The sequence below is a fragment of the Callorhinchus milii genome, unplaced genomic scaffold (assembly GCF_018977255.1).
Source record: "Callorhinchus milii isolate IMCB2004 unplaced genomic scaffold, IMCB_Cmil_1.0 Scaffold3, whole genome shotgun sequence".
NCBI lineage: Eukaryota > Metazoa > Chordata > Chondrichthyes > Chimaeriformes > Callorhinchidae > Callorhinchus > Callorhinchus milii.
The window spans coordinates 4,304,583-4,320,563 of NW_024704744.1; the positions used below are offsets into that span (position 1 = coordinate 4,304,583).

The 15,981-nt window shown below is 42.1% G+C and overlaps 1 protein-coding gene across 1 annotated transcript in view; it reads left to right on the forward strand.

Moving 5' to 3' along the window:
• The window catches only part of lmbrd1 (LMBR1 domain containing 1), a 116,718-nt gene that overhangs the window by 89,183 nt on the left and 11,554 nt on the right, over window positions 1-15,981 (forward strand). The window contains 1 exon segment of the mRNA NM_001292855.1: window positions 7,701-7,782. Within this exon segment, the coding sequence (NP_001279784.1) occupies window positions 7,701-7,782 (82 nt within the window).

A 15,981-nucleotide genomic window follows, 5' to 3' on the forward strand; every position in this document is an offset into this window, starting at 1 on the left:
GCCTTGGTGAGACTGCACCTAGAATATTGTGTGCAGTTTTGGTCTCCTTATTTAAGAAAATACATATTTGCCTTAGAGGGGGTGCAGCATAGATTCACTAGGTTGGTTCCTGGGATGAGGGGGTTGACCTATGAGGATAGGTTGAGTAAACTAGGCCTATATTCTCTAGAATATAGAATTAGAGGTGATCTTATAGAAACCTTGAAGATTCCTAAGGGTTTTGACAGGGTAGATGCCGTGAGACTGTTTCTCCTGGTTGGAGAATCTAAAACAATGGATCACAGTCTCAAGATTGAGGGTCAGCCTTTTCGAACTGAGTTGAGGAGACATTTCTTCACTCAGAGGATAGTGAATTTGTGGAATTTTCTATCCCAGAGGCTGGGTATGCTCAGTCCTTGAACATATTCAAGACTGAGTTTGATAGATTTCTAAAGGATAGAAGGATTAAGGGATATGGGGATAGGGCGGGTAAATGGAATTAGGTTAGAATCATCCATGATCTTATTAATTTGGGGCCAGGCTCGAGGGGCCGAATGGACTACTCCTGCTCCTACGTCTTATGGTCCAAAAGTGTGTGTGGAGTAAGGAAAGTTGCCTGAGGTTTGGCCCCACCCAGGAATCGAAACCGGTCCTCTCGCTTGCGAGGGGAGTGCTACAGTATGCTACAGGCCTCCATTTTTCTTTGTAATCTGGTCACCAGTTGACTTGCCTGTCAAAATGGGCGCAATTACTGTTTGTGGGACATTGCTATGCGCAAATTGGCTGCTGTGTTTGCCTGCAAAAAATATCAATTGTTTTGAAATGTCCTCCCAATGTGAAAGGCACTATATCAAATGCAAGGAAAACCATCCAAATCCTATATTTTTTTTGTTATTGGAATTTTCTGTCTAAAATGTGAGTTATCAAAAGAACATGGTTGACCAGATTTTTTTTGAATAATATTGAAAAGCAGCCATGTGCAAAATTTGTACCAAACTGCATTGTTTGGCTGCTTTTTGTTCCTGTAAAGGCTTAACTTTGTATTGTTCGTACAAATTACTTTTCTTGAACTGCTTCATAAATCACATTTGATGGAATTCTCAGTTTTCAACCCATATAAGTGTATATAAAAACGATTATAATATTGGAATAGGAACAGTTCAAGGTGTAAGTAATCGGAAAGTGTCCATTAGAAAAAGATTTAGCAATGATTGACTATTCAATAAGTTTCCAGTCATTGTGAAACCGTTAAGACTTAACGTACTGGGATCCATCTTGAGGGAGTTTCAAGACAGTTTGTGGCAAAGGGTTTATGAAGTTCAAGCAATTACATTTAATTACATTTATGTAGCGCCCTTCACACTATAGTGATAGTGCGTCAGAGAACTATGCAGTGGTGGATTTGGACACCAAACGAACTACATTGTTAGCTACTACACTCCAAACCTCTGTAACGTCATCTCTCCCCTTTATATTTAAATCCTGCCTAAAAAAACTACGTTCTCCATTACATCTATAGGTCATTTTCCACTACCTCTCTTCCATCGCTTGGTGTCCGACCCCATCCTTGTGGAGCATTCTGTAATCCTCCGTGAAAGGCACTATATATAATTACTGTTTGTTTAATGCTTGATGAGATTAACCAACCTTCTCTCAATCTGTGTCTTATATTATGAGATAGCATTTACTGGAAATCAGTACCATACATCTCTGTACGTGGTGTTAAGGGGATTTCATCCTCTAACAAAAGATTCTGCAAATTTTCACTCTTGTCTTCAATGGTAAATTAAAAATTGCACATTGTGAGGACATCCCAAGGTGCTTAATAATCCTGGCTTGTCCCCTAGCTGGGGGTGGGAGCTTAGTGGGATGGGGAAGGGGAAAGGTGACTGAAAGCACAATTAAAGTGAGATGTCTTGAGATGCACCTTGAATGAGGTGAGGGAGGGAGGGAGATGGAGAGAACTCTGGGATAGAGTTCTCGAGTTGGGTGCAGATGGGCTGAAAGTCCGACTGCAAACTGTTGTTGCTTTGGGCAAAATATTTCCTCAGTCTAGTAGCTCAGCATTGTATATCAGCTGTACTTAATCCTTGTGATCTTCAATCGGTCTGGTTTCTAGCCAGATGTTTGTCAACTCCCTTTTGAATTTGTTAATGGCATATGCAGTACTATTGCCATATTAGCGATTCTTCTTCAAATATCTGAGACCTGTGGGGGAGAAAAATCCTTCTAATCTGAAGTTTTGCTTGTGGCTTAATTTTCTTCTCTTCCTTTACAACAACTTGCATTTAGATAGCACCCTTCATGCCAGATGGCATCCTAGAGCGCTTGTTTTACACACATCTAAGTCAACTGAACTCCATGTAGCTAAATAGTTTCATTTCTCTCAGTATTTTAAGAGTTTGGATAATAATCTTTGCATTTCATATAATAGCACGTTTCGCTTCGGGGACGTCTCAAAGCGCTTCATAGGATTTGCTATAAATAATAATAATCAATATCAAATGCATATTTTGTTATTAATAATAACAATAATAAAATTCTTGCATTTGACATAGTGCTTTTCACATCTTCGAGACGCTTCAAAGCGCTTCGCAGAATATACTGTAAAGTGAATTGACTGTATATTTTGTGGGCGAAAACGCGGCAGCCAATTGCACACAGCATCGTCCCACAAACAGTTGTGGATTGAGTAGCCAAATTATTTATTTTTTTCTTTTTCTTGAGGGATTATTCTCAGGCGTGTGGAGTAAGGAAACTTGCCCAAGGTTTTGCCCTGCTAGGAATCGAACCCAGGTCTCTTGCTTGCGAGGCGAGTGCTCTAACCCCTGAGCTACAGAACTCCACATAAAATTTTGGAGGCGAACGGATCAAGTCTCATTTTTCTTTTTCCATTGAGAACCAGTTCAAAATCCTTACATCTAGGTTGGATTTCTTTGAAATCCTTGATAAACCAATGTTAGATCTGATAAGTCAATGCAACTTGAGATTCATTGCAATGGGATGCAGATTTATTTCCATTTGAATTGCCAGCAAATTATTACTGGTTATGTTTTGACCAGTCACTGGGGTCAGGGAATCATCCCACTCAGCTCCTGTTAACCCTGCAAGCCAAAGCCCTAACAGGTAGGGTGGTCCTAGCTGGACAAGCAGCAGGAAAGCTTGCCAGACAGGGATATCAATGGCAAGCTATGTGGGTTTAGCTGGTACTTCAGCAGGTCCCCAAGTCTTGGCTATTGCCAACCAGCGCTGAATACTCTCTGGAATTAGGTCAGCAGGATGTGTCCCTCCAGGGAGAGAGTGCACATTTCATTCCAACAATCTATCTCTGGGATTTCCATGTGTAGGTGAGATAATAATAATAATCATTGCATTTGATATAGCGCCTGATCACATCTTCGAGACGTCTCAAAGCACTTCACAGGATATATTGTAAAGCCTCCGGCCTGCTCCAGGTCTCCCGCCCGACCCGCCCTACCATCGGTGACTTGGCTTTCAGCCTCTCTGACCCCACCCTTTGGAACTCCATCCCCTCGCTCACTCTCTTGCCTCCTTCAAGGCATGACTCACGACCCTCCTTTTTGACTGTGCCTTCAGCCGCCCTCCTACCTCTCTGCCTCCCTCACCCCAACCCTGCCCTCCATGCTTGCTTTGGTCCTGATCCCTGACTGTTTAATTCCTTGGGACATCCTCCTGATGTGAAAGGAGCTTTACAAATGTAATTTTGTTGTTGACACGGGGATGAGTTTCCGCACGTGTCAGATGCCTTGCTGATCAAAATAATAATCAAACTATTATTTAGATTTCACCTTGTATTCTCTCGGAAATGCAGCATATCTGTTATGTGAACTATTCTCCTAAGAATAGAGAAAAGAATGATTGTTGGCAGATTGCAAGATGAGTGCCGATCTAAAATTGCTCTGTTAATTTGCTGCCATTTGTTTGTCACAGCATTGGATTCCTTTGTATGATGACATCTCAAAATTGTCGGCAATCAGCTCTCATTTTTAAACTACATCCACTCAGCAAATCGCTACCGTCTAATTGTTTCTTGGGGTACTTTGTCACCTAATTGTTTTTAATCTGTAGATTACATTTGAATAAACATACTACATTTTATTTGCAGCTCTGCAAACCAGTAACTCAAAATCACTGGGAATAAACGTTCTCTGCCTGTGTGTTGCATTTGCTTGGGAGCAACAACGGAGGAAAGTTTCAGAGCAGTGTTGATGATTTTGCCCACATAATACAGTCAATTCACTTTACGGTATATTCTGTGAAGCACTTTGAGATGTCTCAATAACGTGATAAGACACTGTATCAAATGCAAGGTTTATTATTATCATAGTATTGATTTTAAAATTGAGTGGGTTTAAATTAAGGTAATAATAATCCTTGAATTTGATACAATATTTCGCCCTGCCGGGAATCAAACCCAGGTCTCTCGCTTGCAAGGCGAGTGCTCTAACCACTAAGCTACAGGAGCTACAGGTACAAGATGTAATGAGAGCGATTGTTGTGAGCTCATGCCATACTTCAGGCCTTTGAGTATATGGTTAGGTGGACACTCCAATGAAGTGCTAGGCAGAGAGTGTTGGAGGAGCCATCTTTGGATAAGATGTTAAACCGAGGTCTCGCCTGCCTGTTTAGATGAATATTAAAGATCTGATCGGACTATTTGGAAAGAGAAGTGAGTTTTTCCTGATTTCCTGGCCACCAATCCCCCAGATAAAATTGGTTATTCGCGTCATTGCTGTTTGTGGAACATTTCTATATGCAAATTGGCTCCTGCTTTCACCTATAAATTATACAGTCAGTACACTTTACAGTAAATCCTGTGAGGGGTTTTGAGATTTGTTTGATGATGTTGGTTAGCCAGGATATCAAATGCAAGGATTATTCGATGATGTGGTTAGGCACTATATCAAATGCAAGGATTATTGTTTACTCACTTTTGGGACTGAAACTGGAAAGTATCCTTTTTATACAGAGGATAATCAATAGCTGGAACAGGAGCAATGTAGACACCAGGTCATTTTACGCAAGTATTCTTCCATCCTCAGTAGACTCCAGTGTTTGGATTGGCGAAATCTTCTCCTAGGTGCTGCAATTTAGAAAGCCAGTTTAAGTGAACTTTTAACACATAAGCAGTGCTAATAAGGTGTGGTATTTAAACAATGGAAGTATTAGAGATGTTCTAGTACAGATTAAGGGAAACTCATTTTTATTCCAAAGCAGTTGTTTTCCTTCCATTGCTAGGCATCAATGTAATTCCAGCAAATTCGCTGTACAATGAAACGTCAGATCATTTGGTTCTAATTTATTAGAAAACTACCATACAATTTTTCTTTGAACTGGGGTGAAATGCAAAGCTTCTTGGAAATCGTTCTTGGGTTTGCTGCACAAAAGCTGCTAGAGGCTTTAGATTACCATTAAACTACTGGATTTTACGCACTTTAATGATAACAGTGATAATCCTTGCATTTGAAATAGCACCTTATCACATAGTCAACATGACTAATGTGTTTCATAAGATATAGTGGTGATGTGGGGTGACTGTGTTTTGTGTGTGAATGCAGCAACTTTACAGTATATTCTGTGAAGCACTTTGAGATGTCTCAACAAAGTAATAAGGAGCTACATCGAATGCAAGGATTATTATCATTATTAACTAATTTGCGCACAACCAATTGACCCACAATCCACCATGGAGTAAGTTAACAATTTTATTTAAAGATTGTTGGCCAAGACACCGGGAGAGAGAAACTCTCTTCTCTTTTCGAATCGTGCCATGGGATCTTTAATATCCACCTGGACAGGCAGACAGTACCTCTGTTTATGTCTCATCTGAACCTCCGACATTGCAGCACACTCCCAGTACTGCACTGGAGCGTCAGGATAGACCGGGTTCCGAGTCTTGACTTATGGTTGAACCCACAGCCTTCCCACTCAGGCATGAATGCTACCAACTGTGCCAGGCTGACACACCACTTTATTGGAATTTAACAATCAATGTGTGTTTACTTGAGGCCATATGAAAATGCAATTCAATATCATGCTGGAGTGAGTACACAGCTAAACTTTGATGAATGAAATCTTAAAAAAAATCACAAATGCGTCTCATGTTAATTGACAGTTGAATAATTGGCAAAATCTGTTCCTCTAAGTGATTTTAAATGATCTTACATTTCGCTGTTTTTATCATGGCAGTTATTAATGGAACTTGTGGCTGCTATCTGAAGCCTTTCTAACAATCTCGACACAGTTAGACTATTAAAGTAAGTTTTTTTTTAGTTTGTATTTTTATCACATCCCAGGAAGTCAGCGATACTGTCACGCAGGAGCAATGGCTACAAGATTTTATTGTGGTGCAGTGTCACTCTGAAATAAAGCAATCTGCCGTAGAAGCCTCGAAGTGAATCTTCTATGGACATTATCACAGCTTTAAATCCTGTGTGTTGAGTGACAAATGAACATTAGAAAGCTTCAAGGTCACCAGTACATATAATTTAAGTTGTATAACAGTAGACTGGCTTTGGAGCTGGCAGTTTTTAATGGTTAATAAAAAGCTTCTGAGTTTGGGCATTTGTTTTGGATTGCCATAAATGAGAACGTTTTTTGAATGAAATCGGGTGAAAAATGTCTCGACTATAATTCAGGTTGAAGAAGGCACAATGACTTGGGAACTTTCTTTGACAACTTGTTTGCCGTTTTAAGCCTGCGCTTCCAAAAGCAAACTTTTATTGTGAGCTAAATTCCACTAGTGGTACTTCGAACCCTACACAAGTAGCCACTTGTGAAAAGCAGAGAGTTCTTGACTTGCCCAGTGCACTTGAATCTGAAACTGCAGTAACGGCTTGTAATTGGGGAAGGACTGAAATATATTGGTTAAGATTGGAGATGTCTGTGGCGGAACAGAACACCCGTTAGTGAAACATTCCTGGATTAAAATATCAACCGTGCGAAGTGACAGTTCATGGGGTGGGATTGATTATGCTCACGGAATTGTAGACTTGAACTTCTTATTCAGTTTCACTGAAGTCCATAGTGTGTAATGAAGCAAGTTTCTACCAGCTGTCATCTGTAACTAATCCATCAATTGTATTTTATGAGGTGCCTTATTGGGAGAAAGGTCTTTTAATGAGGTTCGTCTGAAATCGTTTTAGTCCGTATTCTTGCTGAAACGCAACACAATACAGTGTTGATTACTCGAGCATCAAATTGATCAGATTTGGGTTTGAGTTCCAATTTTAAATGGAAACGTTTTATTCCCTGCAGAATAAAGCAACCCGCTTCCAATTTAAGACTGGTTTGTTAGAATGTTGTACAATTCAAAAGACTTTTAATTTTAGGACAATATGGTCTTGCATTTTTACTGAGTAATTTGATGATCTGAAAATGCTTGAACCTGAAAATGCAGTAAAGGGTTGTACTTTGTGCAATTACCAAATTATATTATCTAAGATTTTAATGTGTTAATGCCTACCATTAGTCAACTAAAGGGAACAGTTTGACAATTTAGCTACTGTTTGGTCCTGTAGCACAAGTTTATTTTGAGGTGGAATAATTGATTTTGTTTAACAATGATCAACTCAGGCAAAGCTGTTACCTTAGAGTCTTGACCCAATACTAAATTTGTGGGTGTGGGGGTGTGAATAAAAGAGTACATTATTAAAGTTTATCAATAAAGTTTAATATTTTTTTTACTATTGTTTATACAGATCAACCAGACCTCAAATGCATGGCAAGGAAATTCAAATACCACCTTGGTGACTGAGATGTGTGATGCAAATGCACCTGAAGGTGAGTTGATAACCGATGAACACAGGTTATTCCAAATGTAGCATTGGGCCCCACACCTTTTAATGTGCACTGTATTGGTATCTATGATGGATGTGTGTTGTAACATTCTTTGATTCTGTATCTGTGACTGGTTACCTTTTTAGCAGTACAGCTGCTTCGACACGGTCTCTGTAGTCTTTAAGGACTCCGAGACGTCATGTGAAGGGCGCTATACAAATGCAAGTTGTTGTTGTCGTCTTAAACCATGGTTTGCTAGATTTGAGCAATCAATATGTGCTTAGAATGCGTATTTATAATAATAATCCTTGCATTTGATATAGCACCTTATCACATCATTCAGATGCCTTCTCTCCCCCCCCTGCTGGCCAACATGGTCAATCAGTCTCTCTCCTCAGGCTCTGTTACACTTCCCCTTAAAACCGCTGTTATCACACCCCTCCTCAAAAACCCACCCTCGATCCCTCTAGTCTCTCACACTACCGTCCCATTTCCAACCTACCCTTCCTTGCCAAAGTCCTGGAATGTATTGCTGCAGGTCAACTTCAGTCACATCTCTCCCTCCATTCCCTCCTCGAGCCCCTGCAGTCTGGTTTCCACCCTGACTGTCCACAGCACAGAGACAGTCACAAACTACATTCTGGCTATTTGTGACCAGGGCTCCCTCTGCTTCCTCGTCCTCCTGATCTCTCTGCCGCTTTCGACAATCGACCACGCCATCCTCCTCCATCTGCTCTCTTCTCTTATCTATGTTAGTGGGAACGCACTCGCATGGTTCGAGTCTTACTTAACCAAATGCCTCCATTTCATCTCAGCAAATGGTTTCTCCTCTCACCCCCACCCGGTCATCCGCAGACATGGGGTAACCTTCCATACGTATACGGACGACACACAAATCGACTTTGCCTCCTCCAGTACCAACTCCAGGTCCCCGTTGTTCATCAGCTTGTCTGGCAGACATGAGGGCCTGGATGAGTGTAAACTTCCTGCAGCTGAACGTGGACAAGATGGAAGAGATACTCTTTGACTCCGGTGAATGTCTTCACTCCTGCGGAACTGACCTCCTAAACCTCCCCAGCCTCTCCCTCAGACTTAACGAACCAGTGTGCAATCTAGGCGTCCTGTTCGACCCCCAGTTGTCCTTCCTTCACCACATCCGGTCCAAGACCAGGACTGCCTTCTTCCACCTCCGCCACATTGCCCACCTCAGAACCATATCTTGCCACAAATGCAACCGAAACCCTTGTGCATGCGTTTGTCACCTCTCACCTGGATTATTCAAACGCTCTCGTTGCTGGTCTGCCCAGCTCCACTCATTCAGAACTCTGCCGCCCGCATACTGACCCGGACCAAACTCTGTACCCACATCTCACCAGTTCTTGGTCCAGGCTCCACTGGCTCCCCATCACCAAACTGATCGACTTCAAGATCCTCACACTCGCTTTCAACTCCCCAATCCATCACCCAGCATCTCCGCTCGACTGTGACCAGCCTCCTGCTTGTACCTCGCACCCTCTGCTTCATCGTTGGAGGTCACGGATTCTGCCACTATGCTCCGAAACTCTGGAACACTCTCCTTAAACTCCCTCCGCCTTGCCCCCTCTCCCCTCTTTCAAGTCCCACCTGAAAACCTTTCTTTTCAAACATACTATCACCTTCCTCCCCCCCCACCCCATCCCCCCTGGATCGGAGTCAAGGCTCTGCCACTGTTAAGCGTTCCGAGACATTACCCTGAGAGAGAGCTATACAAGTGCAAGTTGTTGTTGTTGTCTCAAAGCACTTGACGGAATACCTTGTATTCTGTACGTACCTGGATGGATTAGACCTGCAGTAGCTTATTCACTAACCATACTTCTATAATTACATAAAATATTGTCTTGAGTGTTGGCCATAAATGAGTTGAAGTAAGGATCACTGAACTAATTTTATTTCTAATCCTCAGAAACACTGAAGGCTGCTGGGGTTATGATGCAAATAGAAACTTTTTAGTTTAGGATCATTATCTTCTTAAGACGAGCAGTAAATGAAGTGAGCATTTTGTGCAGTAGAGTGATCAAACATGTTGAGAGTCTAATTGTTTCTTAAAGATTGAAAAACGGAAGGATCTTTGATCTCATTGCCTTTCCCCCCATACCCCATACCCCAACCCCCCAATCCCAATTTAGGGCCGGAATTCTGCATTTTGGAACTAAAAAAAAGAAGCTTATATTAATGGCCTGGATAGAAATTGGGTGGAAAACTAGAGATGTGTGTCAACTTATCAGTCACCTTTGTCAAGGCAGCAACAACTTGCATTTATATAGTGCCCCTCATGATCGGTCAACCTTCTACCCCTACCCTACCCTCCCCGCCCTGATCCCAGCCACCAGCTCGGGTGCGGATCCCTGACTGTCCAGCGCCTTGGGACGTCCTCCTGATGTGAAAGGCGCTGTACAAATGTAATTTGTTGTTGTTGTTGGTAATGTCTCGGGGCGCTTAAGACAGTGAGTCAGCAATCAATAAGGCAAAACGGGCTGTTGGTCTATACCTACTGACCAATTGAGTTCAGATCCCCCAGAAATCATGCCCCAAGTTGTTCAGTGCTCTGATTAGACTGCATGTGCAGTTCTGGCTTCCGCGGCACAAGTTCCAAGGGGCCAACAGTATCTACACGGATGATCCTGGGTGTTTTAGACGGATGGATGAGCTACAAGGAAAAACAAAAGAAAAGTAGAGCAACCTTGAAGAGACATCCCAGAGAGAGGCCTTTTTTGGGGTATATAAAATGAGATTGAGAAGTACTTTTAAGGTATGCCAAGACAGGAGGACACAGAGTCAGGGCTCTGAAAGGCAATTTCAGGATGATCCCAGGTAGTATTTTACACAGAAGGAAATTAATCCCTTGTACAGATTATGAGTAATGGTTTTTTATGTTAAAAAAAAAGTTTGAAGTGAAGATGGTAGAGTGGGTATTCTAAAAGACTTGACATCCAAGTTTTGTAATTAATGATGCATCGAAAATAGCCCTCATCTCTCTTTTTTATTCGTGAACCAGTTATGGGTCCCCACCTGTACCAAATTCCACACGCATATCACCTCGATCGTCACCTGGCTCCCTGCCTCCAAAGGATCAATATCAAGATCCTCACCGTCGCATACAAATCCTTTCACACTCCAGCACCTCTCTGACCTCTCTGCCACCTTCACTCAGCTGGCACGAAATGGCTGTGCATTCTCCAACTCCTCAGCGCCACTGTTGCTAGCTATGCCTTCAGCCACATTATTATGCCCCTAACCTCTAGAACACCCTGCCTTAATCCCTCTGCCTCGTCCCTTCTATTAAGATTTGCCTCTTTGATTTGAGATTGATGTGCACAAATTGGCTTCACATTTCGTCTACACAAAACACAGTACAGTACTTTACAATATATCCTGTGAAGTGCTTTGAGATATCCTTCCAGTGTGAAAGGTACTACATCAAATTATTATATTCATTTATTTGTAGTCAGACTAACTGTCCACTCCAAAGTGCATATGACTAATTATGAGGAAATTGGAACAGGACAAGGAGAAGCAGGATATCTATTCAAACTCCTGTGGTTTATACTTTATGGAACTCTCCACTGCTTTTGGTCTTCAGTCGTGTTGGGTTAAGACGAAAAATGGTGAATTGGTGCCTTGCTCATTGAGCCAAATCTTTTTTGGAGGTGTAATTGTTTGCTATGCAAGCACATGAGGTGTGTACTGTCTCTGACGGTATGAACTGTGCACAAAAAAAAATAGATCAAGGCAGAGTTCCAGTGATCTCTACTTGATTGTTACACCATATCTATTTTCAGTCTAAATTAGAGTGGCCACAAACGGCCACATAATGTGCACTTAATTTAAATTTAAATTTGTTGTCTTAAAACTTCATTCTCAAGCGGGGATGAATTACTATTCAAGAATGCTACGATATAATCCCCTGGTGCTGTTAAATTATTAGCCAGTTGTCATCCTGATGGATTAAGTACTTTTCCAGAAACATATGCACAATTATGAGATAACTACCTTTAATAGTAATCCTGTTGTTGTATGTAGCACAGAAGAATTGCCTGGTGTGCTTGTAATTTTCTCTTCTTAGTGCAATCTTCCACATGGCTGAGTTTTTCAATGACCTGCTTTACGTTCCCCCCACCCACCCATCAGCGGTCAGGCTTAAAGCCTGTCTGCCCCCACTTCCTGGAACTCCATCCTGGTGTCCCTTCAACTCTCCCTTTACCTCACCTTCTCCAAGACCTTTTTCTCTAACCTGGTTTTAGCCAACTTTCCCCCAATAAAATTGGATCTTTTATTTCATGGCTGTTTGTGGGACATTGCTGTGTGCAAACTAGCAGTCACGTTTCAGCCATGAAACATACAGTGACTGCACTTTACAGTATATGTACTATGTGCCAAACGTAAAGATTATTATCATAAATTTGTTTGGGGTTGGACTGTTTCTTTGATGCTCAGGACCTAAGGTATATTGCTGTGGAGGAAGGAAGGGCACACGGTTGTATCGGCAGATATAAATGCACAGTGATATTAACAGTGAAAATAACCTTACAAGGTGAAAGACAATCAGATCTGAGAACAAGGTCGCAATTTACATTTTTGGGGGAAATTAAACACGGATATGATGCCCACAAAAGGAAATTTTGATTCGACAAGAAGTGCGTTCTTTTGTAAAATGTGTCCTCTTTGTTCTCCAACTCTCCGTCTGTCACCCAGAAAGCAGCTTCTCAGAATTTATTGCACTGCAGTCAAAGTGAAAAACGCTTGTTAGAGTCTCATTAGCTGCCTTCTCTTTAACGAACGTCTCAGCCTGCTGAACCAGGAAAGTACAGGCATCCAGATCTCTTTTTAAGTCTTGGCGTGTTTTATTGATCTTGCTTCTGATTTCCGCACAGTAAACACCAGAATGATGAGTATTTTATGTTCTGTAGTTTTCAGGCGCATTGTGCATTGAATAATCTTAATAATGGTCTTCTTACGCATCAGATTAATTTGCACAGCAAATTACAATCTCCCGGCCGGCGTCATTTAAGATTTCATTTGAGATTTAAGAAAGCGCTTTTTGTTCCGATAACATTACATAATAAAAACGTTATCAAGTGGGTCCCAAGTGAGATATGATGTCTCATTCAGACCGTGGCAAAAGGATTAGAACGTGGCAGAATAAGGTAGCTGATAGCTTTTCTAGCGGAGCGGTAATGTCACTGATTAGAAAGATAATGGCAGCTTTTATTTTCTTCAGATTAAACCAATTAGTTGCAGTGAGCGGGTAACTCTGGTTTAATAATACGGGCAAGCTTGATTATGAAGAGAGCTCTGTTTAATGAGCTTGGTGGCTGGCACAGGGCAAGTCTTAATGGATCTGAAATATTTAAATTGTAAAATACTAAGTCACAAGGCATTTATATCTTTGGTGAAGTACAGTGGAGAATTTATTGCTATTTCCTATTACCCATTAATTTTCTATGCGCTCACGTAAATAGAATTTAACTTGATGGAGTAGTTTAGCTCTTTGTCTTGACATGGTCACACATAGGGAGGCTTATAATAAACACTCTGCTAATTGCTGGATTTTATGCTTTGGTATGTGCAATGTCTTGGTCCAACAGTTTGAGTTGAATCCAGGAGAGATGTTTCCCTTTTATTTAAGGTTAAGGAGAGATTTAATAGAGGTGTTCAGAATTATGTGGGGTTTTGAAAGAGTAATCAAGGAGAAACTGTTTTCTCCCTCAAGTGAGTCGGTAACCAGAGGACACGGATTTAAGATAAGAGGCAAAAGAACCAGACGGGAGACGAAGAGAACATTTTTTACGCAGCGTGTTGTTACGGTCTGGATGCTCGGCCTGAAAGGGTGGTGGAAGCAGATTCAATAGTAAATTTCAAAAGGGAATTGGATATGTACTTGAAAAGGAAAACATGTACAAGCTATGGGGTAAGATCAGGGAATGTACTTGTTGGTAGCTCTTTCTAAGAGCTAACACAGGCATGATGGACTGAATGGCCTCCTTCTGGTGCTGTAAGATCCTATGATTTATTTTATGAGTTCATGATGGGTGAGCGTATGAATAATGTCCTAATTCATATAGATAGGCAATCAAGAGACAAATGAGCGTACCAAACTCTACATGCCCATCACCCCAATCCTTGCCAGACTCCGTTGGCTCCCTGTCACAGAACAAATTGGTTTCAACCTCCTCATACTCGCCTCTCTGTTTGTGCCTTTAGAGTCTCTCTGACCGTGCCTTTGGTCCGCACCTTTAAATCTTTTTAAATCTGTTCAGTGTCAATCGCTATATTTGTCAGGTGTTTGAGATGTTCTTTTAGGTGAGAAGTGCTATTGTTGTAAGTTGCTGTTGGTATAGGATCCAGCTATCACATTCCTGGGCTTTGTTGCTGAGTAACCTGGCCATAGGTTGGGGGGTTGATATTTCAGAGTTGACTGGGAGCCATGGGGAGATAGCGGAAGCTGATTTTAACGGAATAATTTCCAGGGAACATTGAGAGCATAAATGAATATGGTGAAAGAGCAGAGAATTATCTTTGGGATATATCCTGCTTGTCTCTCGTCCCCTCTACTCCACCATCGGCGGCTGCATTTTCAGCCACTGCGCCCTGAAGCTTTGGAACTCTCTCTCTCAATCCCTCCACCTTGCCCCCTCCTTCCCCTCTTTTAGATCACGACTGAAGACGTTCCTCTTCGACCGTGCTTACAGTCACCTACTTCACCCCCTGGCTCTGTGTCAGGCTCCGCCACTGTTAAGCTCTCGGAGATGCTGCCCTGCGTGGAGTGCACTATATAGGCTCAGTGGCCTGAATGAGACCACCTTCTGTGCTGTAATTTCCTTTCATGTTCTGTATTAAGCAGGTGGGTTTTGTGGATGAAGTATTTGAATTTAATTTGTGGAACCTGATACATTTCATGTTCAACAAATTTTGCGACATTAAAACAGGGTGGGTTTTCTGCACCTGCTCAATATAAGCCAGTTGTAACTGCTGCAGGATTTTGGTTTACCTAACAGATTTTGCTGTGCAGATAAATTAGACAAAAATGTGGATAGTGGAAACCATGGAGAACTAACCCCTGTTACAGCTTTACCAGATGTGTACAGACCTTGATGTTGAGAGAGTCTGTTCAGAAGTTGGAACAGGCCCAGGAGAGTGTGTTGGATCATAGCTGTTTACATTTTCTTTGGTTGAAATGTTTTTGCAGCCCTTTTTTTGTAGATATTCAGAATATTCTTTTGAGTTGCGCCCAAAAGAGTGGGTGGATTATTTATTAACTTGTCTCTGCATTTCGGTATGGAATTGATTCAATTACAATGCAATAAAAAACATTCCTCCTCCCGCCCCCCTCCCCCGCCTGTTTCTACAATCCTGTCCATCCATTAAGATGTGCAAATCCACCATTAAGAATAATAAAAATAATAATTCTAGCATTTGATATAGAGCCTTATATCACTGAGACGTCTCATAGCACGTCACAGAATATACTGTAAAGTGGATTGACTGCCTTTTATGGGCGAAATGCGGCAGCCAATTGCACACAGTAGTGTCCCACAAATAGCCATGGGTTGAGTGCTCACATTTTTTTTGAGGGATTATTACCCCTGGAAAAACGATCCAACAATCGCCTAACAACCGGGTTCCTACTTACTGCTAGGTAAACAGAAGGAAACTTACTTGCTCAACAACAACAACAACAACAAGATTCCATTTATAGAGCGCCTTTCACGTCGGGAGGACGTCCCAAGGCGCTGTACAGTTGGGTCAGGACCCGAGCAGGTGGGAAATGGTCAGCGTGAGGGAAGGGAAGGGAGGGAGCGAGGAGGGGGTAGAGAGTCGAGAGGGGAGCTGAAGGCACGGTCAAAGAGAAAGGTCTTGAGACTGGCCTTGAAGGAGGAAAGGGAGGAGGCGGCGAAGGCACTGGGGGATAGAGTTCCAGAGTCTAGGGGCTGAGAGGCTCAGTGTGACTCCCTGCCAGGAATTGAACCCAGCTCCTTTAGTTTGTGAGGCGAGTGCTCTAACCACTGAGCTTCAGTACTCCACAGGGTTTGAAGATGGAGGAGCTCGGCGATGGAGTTCAAATGCCTCCATAGAGCAGGACAGAGTATCTGTAGGCTCACCCATTGATACTGGTTCAGGAGGATGTGAACCAGACTGTTCGCGAAGCAGAGGAAGCATCCAGCA